This window comes from Centruroides vittatus, unplaced genomic scaffold (genome assembly GCF_030686945.1).
Source record: "Centruroides vittatus isolate TY-2023 unplaced genomic scaffold, ASM3068694v2 scaffold_386, whole genome shotgun sequence".
Taxonomy (NCBI): domain Eukaryota; kingdom Metazoa; phylum Arthropoda; class Arachnida; order Scorpiones; family Buthidae; genus Centruroides; species Centruroides vittatus.
The window spans coordinates 7088348-7105010 of record NW_027122706.1 but is presented as its reverse complement, the minus strand read 5'-3'; the positions used below and the strand labels follow the sequence as shown (position 1 = coordinate 7105010).

Below are 16663 nucleotides of genomic sequence, written 5' to 3'. Positions count from 1 at the left end.
AGTTTTATTATAATATTCTTTCATTAATAATAATTAAATTTGATATTATTTCTAATTTAGGGAATTAATGAATATCAATTATGGATTAAGTCAAGAAAAGAAGATGCTCCTTATCCATTAATTGGTAAGAGATCATTTTAATTTACATAGAAATTATATTATGCTTATTAAAATTTTACATACACCCCTAAGAAATTTGTTTCCAATCTTTTATTCACAATATATTTCAGAGAAATACTAAACTTATAACAGAAACATTTACATAAAATATTTAAACATGAAAACATGATTTTAACAATATTTATATAAAAAATTTTCTACTGAAATATCTAAAATTTTTCTCTTTTAAACAAAAATGTTAAAATTTCAAACATTATCTTAAAAAACAGACATTCTTATTTATTTAATTTATTACTTATTTGATTGTATCAGATAATGCAAAGAGCATTATTTCCTCTAATAAAAACAAGAACATAAAAAATACCTAAAATTATAAGCAATATACATTGCTTTTAATTTTAGGTATTTTTTATGTTCTTGTTTAATTTTAGGTATTTTTTTGCATTAAAATTAAAAGCAATGTATTAAAAGCAATAATAATTGATTAATTTACAAAAAAACAGCAAACACCTAAAAAATTTCTGGCAAAATACAAGCTACCAGTTGGTACTAAAAATTAAGTTAAGCATTGTATAAGTTGTGTTTACATATATAAATATTTAAAGTGCAGGCCATTTTCATATTATATATACAGTTTGATAAATATAACTCCATTTTTATCAAAGACTGCATTTTAATAAAATTGATTAAATGTAATACAATAAAAAGTAGACAGTTATAAATTTATCAGAGAAAAATAGCTTAAGAAAAATATCTTGTTTTTAGGATAATAATGATAAATTTAACAAAATTACTTCATTAAACAGTTCAATTTATTTAACATCTTTAAGTTCAAATTTATATGAAGTATTTTTAAAATTTTTGATTTTAAATAAAGTTAATTATAAAATTTTAATTAAATTCTGAAAGCACATTGCCATTAAAAACTATATATAAAAATAGTGAATATATTCAAGTTTTATCACAACTTCTAAGCTTATTTTGAGATACATCTTAAAAAACACTATTTATTCAGATGTTGCAGAAGAATTTTCTTGTAAATATACTGTAATTAGAATGCATTCAGAGTAATTATATGTATTTTTAAGAGTAATGTAAGATTTTGATTAATTTCAGTAGACAAGTATAGTTATATTTCAGAGTTTTGATAATATAGAATAGTATTTAAAAATATTAAAAATAAATAAATTGAATTTTTCAATAATATTATTTAGTTCAGAAGTGTTGAGCTGTTTTGATCTCAATGCATGTGAACTAAATAATATTGTGATGAAAACACATCTTATTCTAGTGAGATTTTTTAAAATGAAAATATTACTTAGATCAGTTATATCAAATAATTAATTATTATGAAGATTTTTCAAAAATTTTAATGTTAATTATAAATGTATTTCATTCAAAATTTTCAAAGTTAAATTGAGTAAAATTACTATATTTACTATAAAAATTGAATGATGATATTTTCAGATAAATATTTAAGGATATTTATTCAAAAAATCTGGAAATTTTTGACTGACTGTTCAAAACTAAAAATTTTCATATCTGAAAATTATATTTTAGGCTAAGTTATAAATTCAATTAATGGCTAGACTATTCTAATGATGTATTATTAATTTGATTGTGAGTCACAAGATGTTTTGATGCATTTAAACTGATTCAATTAGTTAGTTTGCAAATACTCTTAAATGCGATTTATTTCATTAACAAATTCTTGTATCCTTACTTATATTATTTAATCAATATAAATTAACAAATAGTTTTTTTATGGAAAAAAGTTCAATTAATATATTTAATATTTTATTAAATTCAATTGAATATGTGAATTGAAGCAAAAGTCAATTCACATTAAAGTGTGAAGTTCTAATTCACTACAGAATGTGGAAAGAAAAGATTTTTTATTTCTGAACTGAAAGTTCTAACATTTTTATACAATAGTAACTTTATTTTGCTTTTCAGAGAATTTTGCTTTTGTTTTTTCTTTTTGCAAATTCAAAACTATGTGATAAAACTAAATACAAAATGAAAGCTGTACTTCTAATTGAAATGTTATCTAATAAAATAACCCCATTAAATTTTATTCATTATTTGAATTTGAACAAAACATATACTTTTTTGTTACTTTGAATATATTGAATAATTTCTCTTGCATTATTTTATTATGTATATATTATTTTTAATAATTACATAAAAAATGAACATACAGAAATATATAGTTTTATTCTTTATTATGGGTATATGAAATTAATGCATTCCATGAAACTGCTGATTGAAACAAAATCAATTTTATTAAAATTAAATAAATCATATACAACATGAAAGTTTATGTAAATAAAATATCATAAATTGAATATCATGTAATTAATTATTTTGAAATGCTTTGGATATAGAAAAGAGATACAGAAATTATTATTTAATGGTAAAATTAATGATTAATAATGTAACAGTTCTTATCTTAAACTTTTTCAAAATTTATCAGAGTATTGGTATTCTATTTTTATATATATATATGTAATTTTAATTTTATTTGTAAAGATATAAATTATATATGAATATAAGAACTTTTTAAAGCCAAACAGTTGCCAGATTATATCAGACTATATTACTACTATTATTATTAATAATAGTAGTAGTAATATAGCCTGATTTAATAAAGCAATTGTTTGGCTTTAATATATAACTGTTCAGTTTGGATGTTTATATTTGTATAAGAATTTTTTATTTATTCTATGAATTAATTCTTGCAACTTTTAACTTTTGTTAAATAGAGAAACTTTTTATTAAATATAATTAGTATGAAGATTTAAATATATTTTCTTTCAAAAATTGGACAGTATTTTCATAATAAGCATATTAAAATTTAGACTATAGTTGACAAAATTGATATTTTAGAGTATAATAGAAAAAAAAATTAGTGTTTTTAGAAAATTATTATTATTAAAACATTTTATGAATTTAGTACAGAGTATAAATTAAACTTGATATCACTGAAATACAATATTTTAACTTAATTGATGATACTTGGTAAAAATGCTTTTTAATTATAAAATTGTTAAAAATTCTAAATAAGTTATTATTTGTATAGTTTTTTGTAAAACAAATAAAACCTAAATTACAATAATAATTTAGAAATATTATATTATTATTTAGGGCATGAATTTCCATTTTCCATCAAAATGAGTTTTATTCGCACATTACTCCAAAGATCAGAATTGGATTTACATAATTTTAGTAATATTAGCACTGATACAAAATGTACTTTTATTTTACGGAAGAAAAGTCAAAAAGCTACATCATATCCAAGTAAGTTAATTTTTCTTTGATGAAATATTCAATTATTTTTCCATTATCGATTTAGATTCATAATTTGATTTAAATTATAAAATACTTATATTAAATCTTTGATAAATAAATATGAAAAACGTTTTCATGAAAAGTTAATATAATCATAAATATTTTAATGATAAACAACATATACAATTTGAGTTTATTTAAACATATAAATTCATATAATGTTTACATATCTTTAAATTTAAATTGAAAATAAAATCATCTTATAATGTTAATAAAATTTTGAGCAATTAAAAGTTGTTTAATTTATTTTATTTGACAGCAGCTACAAAATATAATATAATAAGTTTTATATCAGAAAATTTGAGAATATAAACTCTGCAAGCATTAAAACTGAATATCAGATGTGTATAATGACTAAAATGATTAATTATTTTATCTGTTATATGTGATATGATGCAAACATTTAATATAGATTATTATTTAATTACATATGCATTATAAAGAGAAAAGACAAAATAAAATAAATATATTTTAAATTAGATTATTAACTGTTAGATAATTACAATACTATTGAAGTGCTAATTGAAATTATCATTAAAAAAATCATTACACATATAATTTACTAAAATCAAATATTAAATTTTAATGTTAAATTATGCTAACATATCATATAACTTTTTGTGATTCACGTTAAATAATTAATTATTTCAGTAGGCTATGTAATTTATCAAATTACATTTGTTTGAATTTTAAAATATTTTCATTAAATTCTTTAAAAAATGCTTCCATATTTATTTTAGCAACATAATGTAATTATAAATATGCTTTTGAATGATTAAAAATAAACTATGTATTGTCATAATAATTGACAAAGTTTATAAATAAACTGAAATTAAATATATTATTTTGTGTCAGACATTAAAATTTCAATTATTTATCAAAATGTTGTTAATAAATTAATATTTATTACAAATTGCAAAAGATACAATTCAATATAAAATAATCTTAACATTTTGTAATTTGATTTTATTAGAAATAATATTTAAATAATATAAATTAATATAAGAAAGAATAAATAATATTTTCTTCAAATATGTAAATTATGGGAGCAAATTGAAAATAACACTGATTTAATAAACAATAATTCATAGCTGTAGATTTAGAAATTTGGAGATCTTAAGTGGAATAATATTTAAAATCTTGTGATGTGTAGTTGAAACAACCTTACAATTATAAAAACATTTTTCCATGCTGTAAATGGAAAAATGTAATAATAATAAAAGGTTCTTCATTTTTCTATGAATTAATTACAACTCAACAGTCAAGACCTAAATGGCCACTGTCTGCTTGTAGATAAATCCATTTCTGTATCTGAATTTTATACTTCTAAAATGGAATACATTTCAAATATTGAATTACAACATTTAGAATATTATCTAAATATATCTAAATATTTAAAATAAAATATCTAAATATTTAGAATAATTTATAATTTAGCTGTTTAATATGTAATTTTATAACCAAATTATATGTAAGACAATAAATGAATTGATTGACTTAATCAAGTAGTTTCCCTTTTTATATAATTTTATAAAATAAATGATTGTTATAGTCAAAACTACAAAGCACCCATAGTTTGACAATAATTAGATTAAGTTATAATTTTGTGTTAGGATAATGATTATTATTAAAGTTTTGAACATAAAATTTAAATACTGTTAAAATTTTTTATTTTATAACTTGATAACATAAATGTGATTAACCATTAAACCCATCACTTTCTAATTATTTATAGTAGTCTTTCTTTCATAATTTCATTTCATTAATTTTAGTTTTTGTCTTTGTTTTCTTATTGCTCCAAAGTCAATATCTTATTCAATGCTATGTTTGATTTTGAATAAAATTAATGAAAAAACCTTGATTCTGCAAGAAAAGGACTGTTATACTGTAATAAATTAATTTAGCTTTTCTTAAATAATTTTGAAATGCAAATTTATGATATTCTATAAAATTTTAAATTTAAGATTTATTAAATGTTAGAAAATCTATGAAATATGTTAAATTTGATCTTAAAATTTAATTTTAGATTCACAAGCTCTAAAAAAACAGAAAAAACAAAGAAGAACTACTCTTATTAGTTGGCCTTTTAAACGTAATAATGGAAAACAAGATTCTGTTGATAGCGGCAATTCAAGTCCTCCACCTGGAAACTTATTTGGACAAGATCTTAATAAATTATGTTTGAATGGAATTATACCAAATCCAATAATGGTAAATAAATCTTTATTAAATTGAAAAAACAATAAATAAGAGAAAAAAATAATAGTAAATTAAATTAGCATTATATAACTTAACTCATTAATATCATATATACATATAACACAGTATTTATCAATCTTAGTTTTTAAAAACATTTTGATAGTTGTCAATGACAACTAATGATAGCTAATTTAATTTGATATATTAAAATTCATAAAAGTGATAAGAATCAATTCTTTCTTGATACTATTATTATCTAATAAAATTTTTAAAGTTTTAAGACAAATCCAAATTTTGAAATTTTAAACATAAAATTCAAAGAAAAGAAAGCTTTTTGCAAGTATTTTGAAAGGATGATTCTTTAACTTATTATTTAAAATTCTTGCTGAAAGCTTGAATTCATTAAATGACTTAAATTAGATTTCTATTTTTTAATGAATTAAAAGTTATCTAAAAATAAAAAATATATTTTTTTATTTTCAGTAGTTTTTATAATTTTTTCTAAATACTATTACAATATATAAGAATACATATAAGAATTCATACAAGAATACATATTATTCTAATATAGATATTAGAATAATCTGTATTCTTATAAAAATTATAGTTACACATATTTAAATATTAAATTCCTTATTAAAAATGTTTTGAATTTTTAATATATATATATATATTTCAAGTTAAAGTTATATAGTTAAGAATATTCATCAAGTGGACTCAAGTGTAGCATTTATCAAAATACCATTACAATTTTAATTTAATACATAACAAATAAATGTTACCTTGTTTATTTCTTATTTATTTCTTATCATCAAAAGCAATATGTGGAAGACTTTAATTTAATATGTTATTTACTACAATAAAATACCTAATTATAATTATAAAATTTAACAATAGGAATTTTTCTGTAGTAATCTAGAAAAATTATACTTATTATACTATGTATATTTTCCCGAATTAAAGGCAATTTATAAGTTTTTCATTAAATGCTGATTTTGCGTTATTTTACATCATTTAATTTTTATTAAATAGAAAATTACTCATAGTATAATACACATTACAATAAATGTAATTTAGAAATTTAGAGCCTGCTACTTTGTTATTTATAAGTCATTCAAATTGATTATATATATGCAATCAATCTATCAATCAATATACATATACATATATATATATTGTATTTTCTCTAATATATTTTTATATTTTAACTGTTTAGTTTTATTTTGCATTTCGTTGTTTAAAAAATAATTTGATCAAATATTTCTATGCATTAAAAAAAAATATTCATATTCCAGTTGTAATTAAATAGTTTTACATAGCTATTGAAGGATAATAATAAACAAAAAAAAAAATGAACATCTTTGTAGATAAAAATATTTAAGCAAGTATTTAATATATCTTGAACTTTGTTTTTTGACACAAACTTTTATTAAATTGGGAAGATGCATTTTCTTGACTATGTCAATATTCTAAGAGTATTTAATAGTATAAGAATATAATCACAAAAATTGTAAATCCAAGATTAAGTATAAGTATCCCATTATCTTATTGATCATATTAGTATATTATCATTATATTCAGCAATTAATTTTCCATATTTTGCAATAATTTCAATCATTTTTAATATACTTATTATATTTTTAATAACATTCAAGTAAATTATAATATAGTTTTAATCAAATTCACTATCAGTTTTATTAAAACATTTGTAGAGTAGTTGTTCAATTCATAAATTATTAAAAAATATACAGTATATCTAATCAATTCATAAATTTCTTAATGTAATATATTATCTATGAGATGTTAAATATTAATGGACTATATTGAAACTGTAGGTAAAAAATAATTATTTCAAAATATCTGTGAATCAATTTCTGAATTATATTGTTGTCTTGGTATTAAATATATGCATCTAGAATTTTATACAATTCTAATACTTTTTAAATTGTTATTTTTAAATTGGTGACAAAAATATGCTATCTTAAACTTTAATAAATGTAATTCTTACTTAGAGAAATTACACTAATTATTATTTATTTAAATTTACATTTTCCAATATATTTGGGTATGTTTTAAACACACCGTATTATATATCTTTCAGGCAATTTTAACTCAGCTATTCCAAAAAGGTCCATTTACTGTTGGAATATTTCGTAAATCTGCAAATGCAAGATGTTGCAGAGAATTAAAACAAAAACTTGAAGTTGATCCAGATTATGATTTACGAGATGTTTCTGTACTTGTTCTGGCATCTGTTCTAAAAGTAAGAATAATTATAATTGCTGTAATAGTAGTAATAAATAATATTTCAGAGAATAATAATAATAAATATGTTTATCATCTCTGAACATTATTAAAGATATATTATTTATAATATAAAATGTAAAATAAAAATTATACTTACTAAATATAAACCAAGAACATGTTCAGTAATACTTAATTCAGTATTGTTTAAAATTTAGGAAATATTTTTAAAAGATGGTTAAAAATTAATTATTATGTAAAAAATCAATCCAAGTGTAAAAGTAAAATTTTTCCTTTAATAAAGTTAAAACAATTAGCAATTGTAATATACAATAAATATTTAAGAATAAATTATTTTAAAATATATTTATACAATACTATTAACATTAACTATTTGTTAAATTTCAGGAATTTCTTCGAAATTTACCAGATTGCTTGTTACTTTCCACTTTATATAATCAGTGGCTTGATGCAATTGGAATGGAATCAAAATGGAAATGCAGAGAGCATGTTTTAAAGTAAGTAAAATTTTCCATTATATAATGAAAATAATACTGAATTTATTTAGTACCTCAATTAAAATCAAAAAAGCTATCAAAAGGTATTTTACAAATTCATCAGAATAGAGATGTTGTTAAGACCTTTTAAGAGTTGTAGCAAATTATTGAGCAAAAGGGTAAATAGATGATTTGATGTTGTAGAAATCAGCCAGCTATTTTAGACTCATCAGAATAATTTATTACATATATAAGTTTTTCATTCTTACAAAACCATATAAAGCTGAACCTAGTATTAAATGCAGTTTTATAATAATCTAAAAACAGAATCATAACTAATTTTTCTAAAAAATACTGTATCTGTACATTACAAAAACTAAATCATATATTTTTATTATATTTATAATAGCTGTATATAATTATACAATGATTTTAACTTCATTTTTTTTTTTTTTTTTTTTTTTTTTTGCAACATCTCAAAATCTTACAATATAATTTATAAGTGTACTGTAAATGTTGCATTTGTTATTTTTCTGTCACAATGTTTTATTTGAATATTTTTATGTGGAAAATATAAGAAAGATAAAAAGCATTCTGTTACATAAAAAAATAATTATCATTTAAAAAATAAATAATGTAAATATTATTGTAACATGTTTATTATATTTCATATTAATAATTAATACATTGTCATCATAATGGTGCCTTAAAATTCAATAAATGATTTAGTATGAAGCAATCAGATTTTAATTATTAAATTTTTTTTACAAAATTCAAGTAATAGCACCTTGAAAAATTTTTATTTAACTGTCTAATCTTGCCTATTAATTAATTAATTAAAATTTTAGATTTATTTCCTGTTTGAAATTATTTTAATTTACATTTCATTCTCAAGTTTCTTTCTATGTTGTAATATTATATAATCATATAATTTGAAATTATAATGATGATGATAATACCAACAAGTTAGATATTATAATTCAATTTCCCTAAATAATGTTTTCTTAAAAAATGATAATAAATAGTATTATTTCTGCAGATTTGTTGTTCAATATTAAACAATACATTGGAAATAATTTCTGCATAATTAGTAATTTCAAAAAATAAAGAAACTATTAAGTTAGTTCAACTTGCAGTTTATATTTTTACTATAAAAACAATGGAAAAACTAATATTTGAATATGTTGGTTTGAATTAATGACAATTAATAAATTCTGATATCAAAAAGAAAGCATATAAATGGAAATTAATAAGTAGTTTGATTATTAAGCAAATTCTTAATAAGAACTAACAAAGAGCTGTATCATAATTTTTAATTTAATAAATATTAATCATTTATTTTAGAATGAATCAAAGTATTCATCTAAAATTCATGATTTTTAAATATAAAAATATTTTACTAATGTTGTTTACTATTAAAACAATATGTGAAAAATATCAATAATAATAATAATAATCTTTTTTTACTAGAATTGAATTTCAAAAGAACCAGAAAACTAGAATTGGACAAGGACATAAAATTTTATAAAGCAAAATTAATTTTACTGTTTTTGATAAACAATAAAATTAATTTTACTGTTTTTGATAAACAATAAATTAATTTTGCTTTATAAAATCTGTTTTTAAAAAAGCATATTCTGAAATATTTAATGTAATACAATAATTCCTCCATTTTCATGATCTCCATTTATGCAAATTCACTTTACAAACCCACAGTTGAAAAATTTTTAAGTTTTAAATAATCAACTGTATGGAAATAAATGAAAGTTATATCAAAAGAAGGTATGTTTTATGTTATCAGTAACTCTTACAAACAACTTTAAAACACAGCAAAAAATTTAATATTTATATCATATATTCTACTTGAGAAAGATCATTAAAAATAATCAACAATGCCATAGTTATTAAATTTTTTGCTGTGTTTTAAGGTTGTTGGAGCATATTTACTAGGCAGCTGTGAATTAGTTAACCTCTTATATTCATATATATTTTAAAAATATTTTAGTTAAAACTATTCTATCCCGGTAAGAGTAAAATACTGTATTTGAGAATATGGAACAGACCCCTACTTTAAACATGCTCCTTTTGTGCAGTTCTCATTTATGCATTATTTTTGTTCAACCAACTGTAAATGGAGGGATTACTGTAATTGATAATTAAAATTAAATCAATGTACATCTAAATTCATTATTATAATGATAAATAAAAAGATCAGCAGACTAATATTATAATGTTTACTTGAAATGAATATTTATATTAAAGTGCAAGAAATGAATTTAATTGTCTTTCTTGTTGAACAGTTTTATAAATCAAGTAGATGAAAAAGATGTATAAGATATAGTAAGAAAAATAACAAAACTAAAAGTGATAACATGTGATATTATTATGTAAATTGATTGATAATGAAAGAAAATTTGAAGCCTTATTTGATTTTAATGTAATTTTAAATATTTTATATATTTATTTTAGCCTTGTACAACAACTTCCTATGGCCAATTTTAATCTTCTACAACATCTTCTTTGTGTTCTTTGGCATATTGCACAACATGCTTCAGAAAACAAAATGTCAGCAGCCAATCTTGCAGTGTGCATTGGTCCAAGTCTTCTTTCTCCTTTACTTTCTCCTGTTCATAATTCATCAAGTATCCATCAGCAGGTATGTTTATTTACATAATAAATTTACATGCTTAAAAATTTTAACAATTAAATAGTACAGTAATATATTTTGATCTATATATATTATAGTTAACAATCTAATTGTGTAAATTTTTCACACAGTACCAATGTACTGTCTGTATGTACCAAACATGCACTGTACAAAATGAATTACTATACATTATTTCAGTTCTTGTCAGTTATTTTTAAAAATTTATACAAATAAATAATTTCAAGTCTTATATTATTACAATGATTACCACGGGCAGTCAACTTTATTAATAATATTTAACCTTATTTTAAATGGTGCCACTTAAAATAATACTGGGAGCTGAATTGGTTGGTTCTTTAGAATTGCTGCCCATGTTGATTACATCTTGTTATTTAATTTTTAATTAATGTAAGACTTAATATGATGTAACATAGATTTAATAAATTAATACAAATTAGATTCGATTAAATTATTAAATATATCAATTCAATGTAAGTTAGCTTAATTGTTATTAATAGCAATTGCTTAAGCTCAATAATAACAATAATATTATTACTGTTTGAAATTATTACAGATAGAAACATTAGTAGAGCTTTACAACATACCACACTATAGAAAGCTGCCATACTAAACAAGTCACACAATTAAGAAATTCTTAAACATCATATGAACAAAACATTTTTTCTGTTATGACTTGATTTTGTCTATAGCACTAGGCACTAGTATACATGTAGTGTAGGATAAACACTAATAATAACACTTTTATTAATTTTTTTTATATCATTAATTTAATAAAACATAAAAATATGACTTACCATATTTCCATGAGCATGCTCTTATAGTGCAGAAATACAGTATATATTTTAAAAACTATATTTCTGCACTATAAGAGCATCCTTACAACAAGATGTCTATACTGATCAAATATATCTGTTTTATTATAATAGAATCTTAAATTGTTATATTATTCAAGATATTAAATATATGAACTGAACCAAAAAAACAATGCAAAATATTTATTATAGACATTTTTAAACGTGAAAATATCTTATTATATCCAAATACAGTATTACAGTTCAGTACAGTATAAAAATATCCAATCAACATGATACTATACTTTCAGGAGTTTATGAAACATACAAATTAGTGATATTTAGTATTACCTAAATAAAGAAAAATTATCATCAAATAATTTATTATGTTTGGAATTATAAAAAGTGTTTTTTTATTAGAGGTAAAAAATTAATAGGCTGATAAATGTATAAAATTAGAAAAGTGATGTTAGTGTTATATTGTGTTGTGATTTTTGGCACTATTTTAATCCAATTAGCATGTAGAACAGCTGTGAATTTAATTGACTTCTTATAAAGAAGGTTTTGATAAAGTCAAATAACACAGCTCACTGCTTTTTCCATATATGATTTTCATATTTTCACTATTTCAAATGGCAGAATTTTGTTAAAAAATATTTTTTTTCTAAATGAGAAAATTTTAAATTTTATATATTTTTAAATCATTAATTTAATAATTCTGACTCATTGGTTTGATATAAACCAAACAGATAAGTCATTACAATAATTATATATATATTTGATATTTGATCATATTGTAGACATAATTTTCTATTATTATGGCAATAGTTCTAAGTTGTTCTAAGTTAAAGTTGTTCTAAGGTTTATTAATTTTGAAGATTGTGTCTGGATATTGTTTTAAATTTATTAACTCTAAGATCATAAATAAAATATTTCTTTCAACTGCATATATATACAGCATATATGAATAACTAATTAATATAATAATAGTACTTATATTAGAATACGAATTATTTAGTTAAGGACTATTACGTTAATTTTTTATTAGTTTGTAATAAGAATAAATGTAGATATTCTCATAAGATACCTATATATTCATTTATCTTATCTTATCTTATGAGCAAAACTTTATTTTATTTCCTGGTTTTTAATGATAAACGTCACTTTTTTCATAGGAAATAACAAAGAAAGTCCCAAAATTAGTTACATATTTGATAGAAAATTGTTCGGATATATTTGGACAAGACTGTTTACATTTGTTTGGGGAAATGCCAGAGAGGGATCATTCAAGACAAGATTCTGGTGCTGAAGAATCAGATAGTTTTCACAGTTTACAGGACATTGGTGGTAATTAGAAACTAACCTGTATGTTTAATATTTATATAAAATAAAAATATATTAAATATATTTTATTTATTGTTTAGGAAATTATCGAAGAGATGATTCCTCTATAGATAGTCTGGAGAGAGACTATTTAGATGATGGTGACCATAGTCCTAAGCTACCAAGTGAAGCAAAGATGTCGTTAACAAATTTGAGCCGAGATTCAGGTTTGACATTAAGTGATACACAGTTGTACACACCAGAAGAGGAACTAGAAAATGATTTGTCTCCAAGTAGTGACGTACTTAGGATTAAAGGAACTATTTCTTCTTTTGCAAAAAGTACTCCACATCTCGAAATGACAGGTATTGATAATGGATGTGGAAATATTTATACCAGATCTAGTGGTGGTGTAAGTATTGATGGATCATGTCACGATGTAGTCCGAAAAAGAAAAGGGATGGAATACCGTCCAAAAAATGGTGTGGGAAGTCCATATTCTGCAGTGAAATTTAGAAATCATTGTAACGATATAAATACGCATTCATCGTTAATTCCTTCTCATTCATATTGTTATGGTGTAGAAAATGAAAAATTCCATTACAATCATCAAGAGCTTAATAATTCTGGTAGTAATAATGTAAAACATAGAAAAATGAGAGGAAGAGCACTTTGCAGGCAGCCAGTAATTTCTGATATTGATGCTCCAAAACTTATGCCACCTCTTCGAAGAAGTGCGTCGGAAGAAAGTTTACATCAAATTAGCATTCCTCAAGAAACATCCAGGCAGCATGTTATGCATAGGAAACGTCGTGCTCCTTCTCCACCATCTTGTCAAAGGGTATCAGCACTTTCCTCAAGTGCACCGGATTGTCTTCATCGAGATCGACATGCTGTTTGGTTTGCCAATCAAAATCGATGTGTTGATTGGAAACGTAGTCAATCGACTTCTAAGATTGATGAAATTGATTTTTCTCATAACAATAGTAGTTTATCTATTGTGTCAAATGGTAGTAGTACCCCTCATGTATCACGTAGTAATTCACGCGTTCAAGAATTAGGAGCACAATCTCATGGAGATATTTATGGTTTATATCAAACTCCAAATCGTGTAAGCAGTGTTTGTTCTTCGTCGTCGGAAACAAGTCAAAGATCCCATCATTCTCATATTTCGTATGGTTCAAACAGATCGAAAAGATCATGCACTTCTCAAAATTCAAGTTGTTCTCAGGGATCATCATCAAGAATAACACCAGGATTATCGGACAACGGTAAACCAATTGAACCACCTAGCTATCAAGAAACTATTAACAGGCAAACTTTACTACGAGGCATGCAAAATTCAAATGCTTTATCAACGGAGGAGATAAGAGATGATCAAACGGTTATGAGTTCAAAGGCTCGTCAGTTATATGAAAATTCCGTTCGTATGTATAGTCAGACCTCAAATACAACTGTGGAAACGCATCATGCGGTTCCAGTGACTGTTTTAAATAATGACGAAAGAGTTTCTATTGTACCTCCCGTGCCTCCAAAACCTCACGTTCCATTACATAGCAGTAATAGTGATAGCCCTGTTCATCGTTTACGGCATCATCCACCTGTTCACGTGAGTGACTCTCAGATTGTTAGACAATCGAATTATCAGGGGCCAAAGGTAATGAATATGTTAGCTTACAGACAAGGCGATAGGGATCATCTTCCCGAAGACTGGAGAAAAGAAATAAATTGGAGTGTTGCACAGTTGAGAACATTATTTACTCCTGATCAACATTCTCAGCTTTCTTCTTCCATAGCTAATTCCAGACAGCATTCACCTCTTTATCCTTTATCGCCAAGAGATAAAAGGACTGGAAGAAATGCCAATAACTCTCTTCCAAAAGGAGATTCTTGCCACAGAAACGAATCCTTAATAACCGGAGAAGAATCATTTGTTTAGTTTTGTTTAATAAACCTGTAATATAATGTGGCAAATTGTATATAAATTATTTGGTTAAAATATGGTTTGAATCATCAACCATATAATCAATTTTAACTCAGGTTAATATAGTACCTAATGCTTAAAAATTATTATTAGATCAGTTAATCGAAGCTATGTTAAAATCTGCAACATTAATATTGTTGAAAAGTAGAATAGTGAAAGTTGTGTAATTTTTTTAATTGCTTGATTCCTAAATACGGAAATGTATGCTTTTTTGTTATCAAAACATCAAATTCTAAAAATTTTAATGATAGGATCATTCTTATATGTATTTTATTCTCTATTACATTATATAGAGGATCGAAATTGATTGAACTAAAGAAAAACTTTTTAAACAATACACATCAGTCCGATTTTCATACAAATAACAGTTAATCGATATGGGATAGTACAATATTATGCTTCAGTCTGTGATATGCCATATAATTTCTCAGGTGCCAATGTTGTTAAATGCATGCCACATTATTTTAATTGTAAAGCTTTATCATCCACTTTGTAATTATTCCCGAGTTTCATAAATGTATAAACATCCAAGTAATCAATGTATAAAATACTTTCGAAATTCCAAATGCTTTAACGAAAAGATATTTAATCAGTTATTGCTACTTAATGACATGGTGCGCCATGTTGAGACTATATGAATAATTACCAAATTAGCTTATTTGTATAATATGTGTGTAATTATACATCTTGTCTTCCTGCATTCATAGTAATTCTATGCCATTGTCAAGCTCATTTTGTGCGTTGTTAACTAACAGTTTTGTAAAGTTTTATTATTTTTTTTACAAAGTAAATGTTATTAATAAACAAGAGTAAGAATTCGTTATGATTCGTTATTTTATAGAATTTTACAAATGATATCATATTACATTAATATGCGATTTTAAATCAAATTTGAAAGTCCTAACTTATAGCTAACTAAGACTCAATTTACAAAACAAAGACTAATAATTAAATCATTAGATAAAAAAGAATTAATATATCGATAATTTTGGCAAAGAACCGATTATTCTTTGTTAAAACCTTTGAAGTAAAGCGTGAAATTCTTGGCCAAAGTACAGAACTCTCTTTTTCAATAAGCACAATAAATTACCCTTATTTTATTTATATAAAATACGATGAAATTTGAAAAATATTCTAAAATAACTTTGACACGAAAAATATAATTGCATCTGCATTTAATTTAAGTTTTTACTGATTTTCAGTAAAATAATTAACTTTTAAAGTTAGTATCAGTTTCTGCTTTATTGAAACATGAATCAGATCCGTAATTTTAGAAGAAATTCATATTTATTAAACACTACAAAATACTTTATTTAAAATAAGCCTAAAATTAAACGAAAAAGTGAATTCAGAAGCTTTCTCAAAATATTTTTTTGAGGTTGTAAATAAAATATAAATATGACAAAATATAATATGCTAATACAACGATTAAAATAATAACATTTCTGAATTTTAAATTTATTAAATATGATCATTATTTTTTCTT

The 16663-nt window shown here is 22.6% G+C and overlaps 1 protein-coding gene across 9 annotated transcripts in view; it reads left to right on the top strand.

The window, feature by feature from the left end:
- Positions 1 to 15995, top strand: part of LOC136988835 (uncharacterized) — a 163168-nt gene extending 147173 nt beyond the window's left edge. For all 9 annotated transcript variants that reach the window (XM_067286798.1, XM_067286799.1, XM_067286801.1 and 6 more), the window contains 8 exons: positions 61 to 124; positions 3268 to 3420; positions 5498 to 5682; positions 7772 to 7933; positions 8323 to 8432; positions 10881 to 11067; positions 13046 to 13217; positions 13295 to 15995. In XM_067286798.1, coding sequence (XP_067142899.1) covers positions 61 to 124; positions 3268 to 3420; positions 5498 to 5682; positions 7772 to 7933; positions 8323 to 8432; positions 10881 to 11067; positions 13046 to 13217; positions 13295 to 15132 — 2871 coding nt within the window. In that variant the 3' untranslated portion in view covers positions 15133 to 15995. The remainder of the gene's footprint in view (positions 1 to 60; positions 125 to 3267; positions 3421 to 5497; positions 5683 to 7771; positions 7934 to 8322; positions 8433 to 10880; positions 11068 to 13045; positions 13218 to 13294) is intronic.
- The last annotated feature ends 668 nt before the right edge of the window (positions 15996 to 16663 follow it).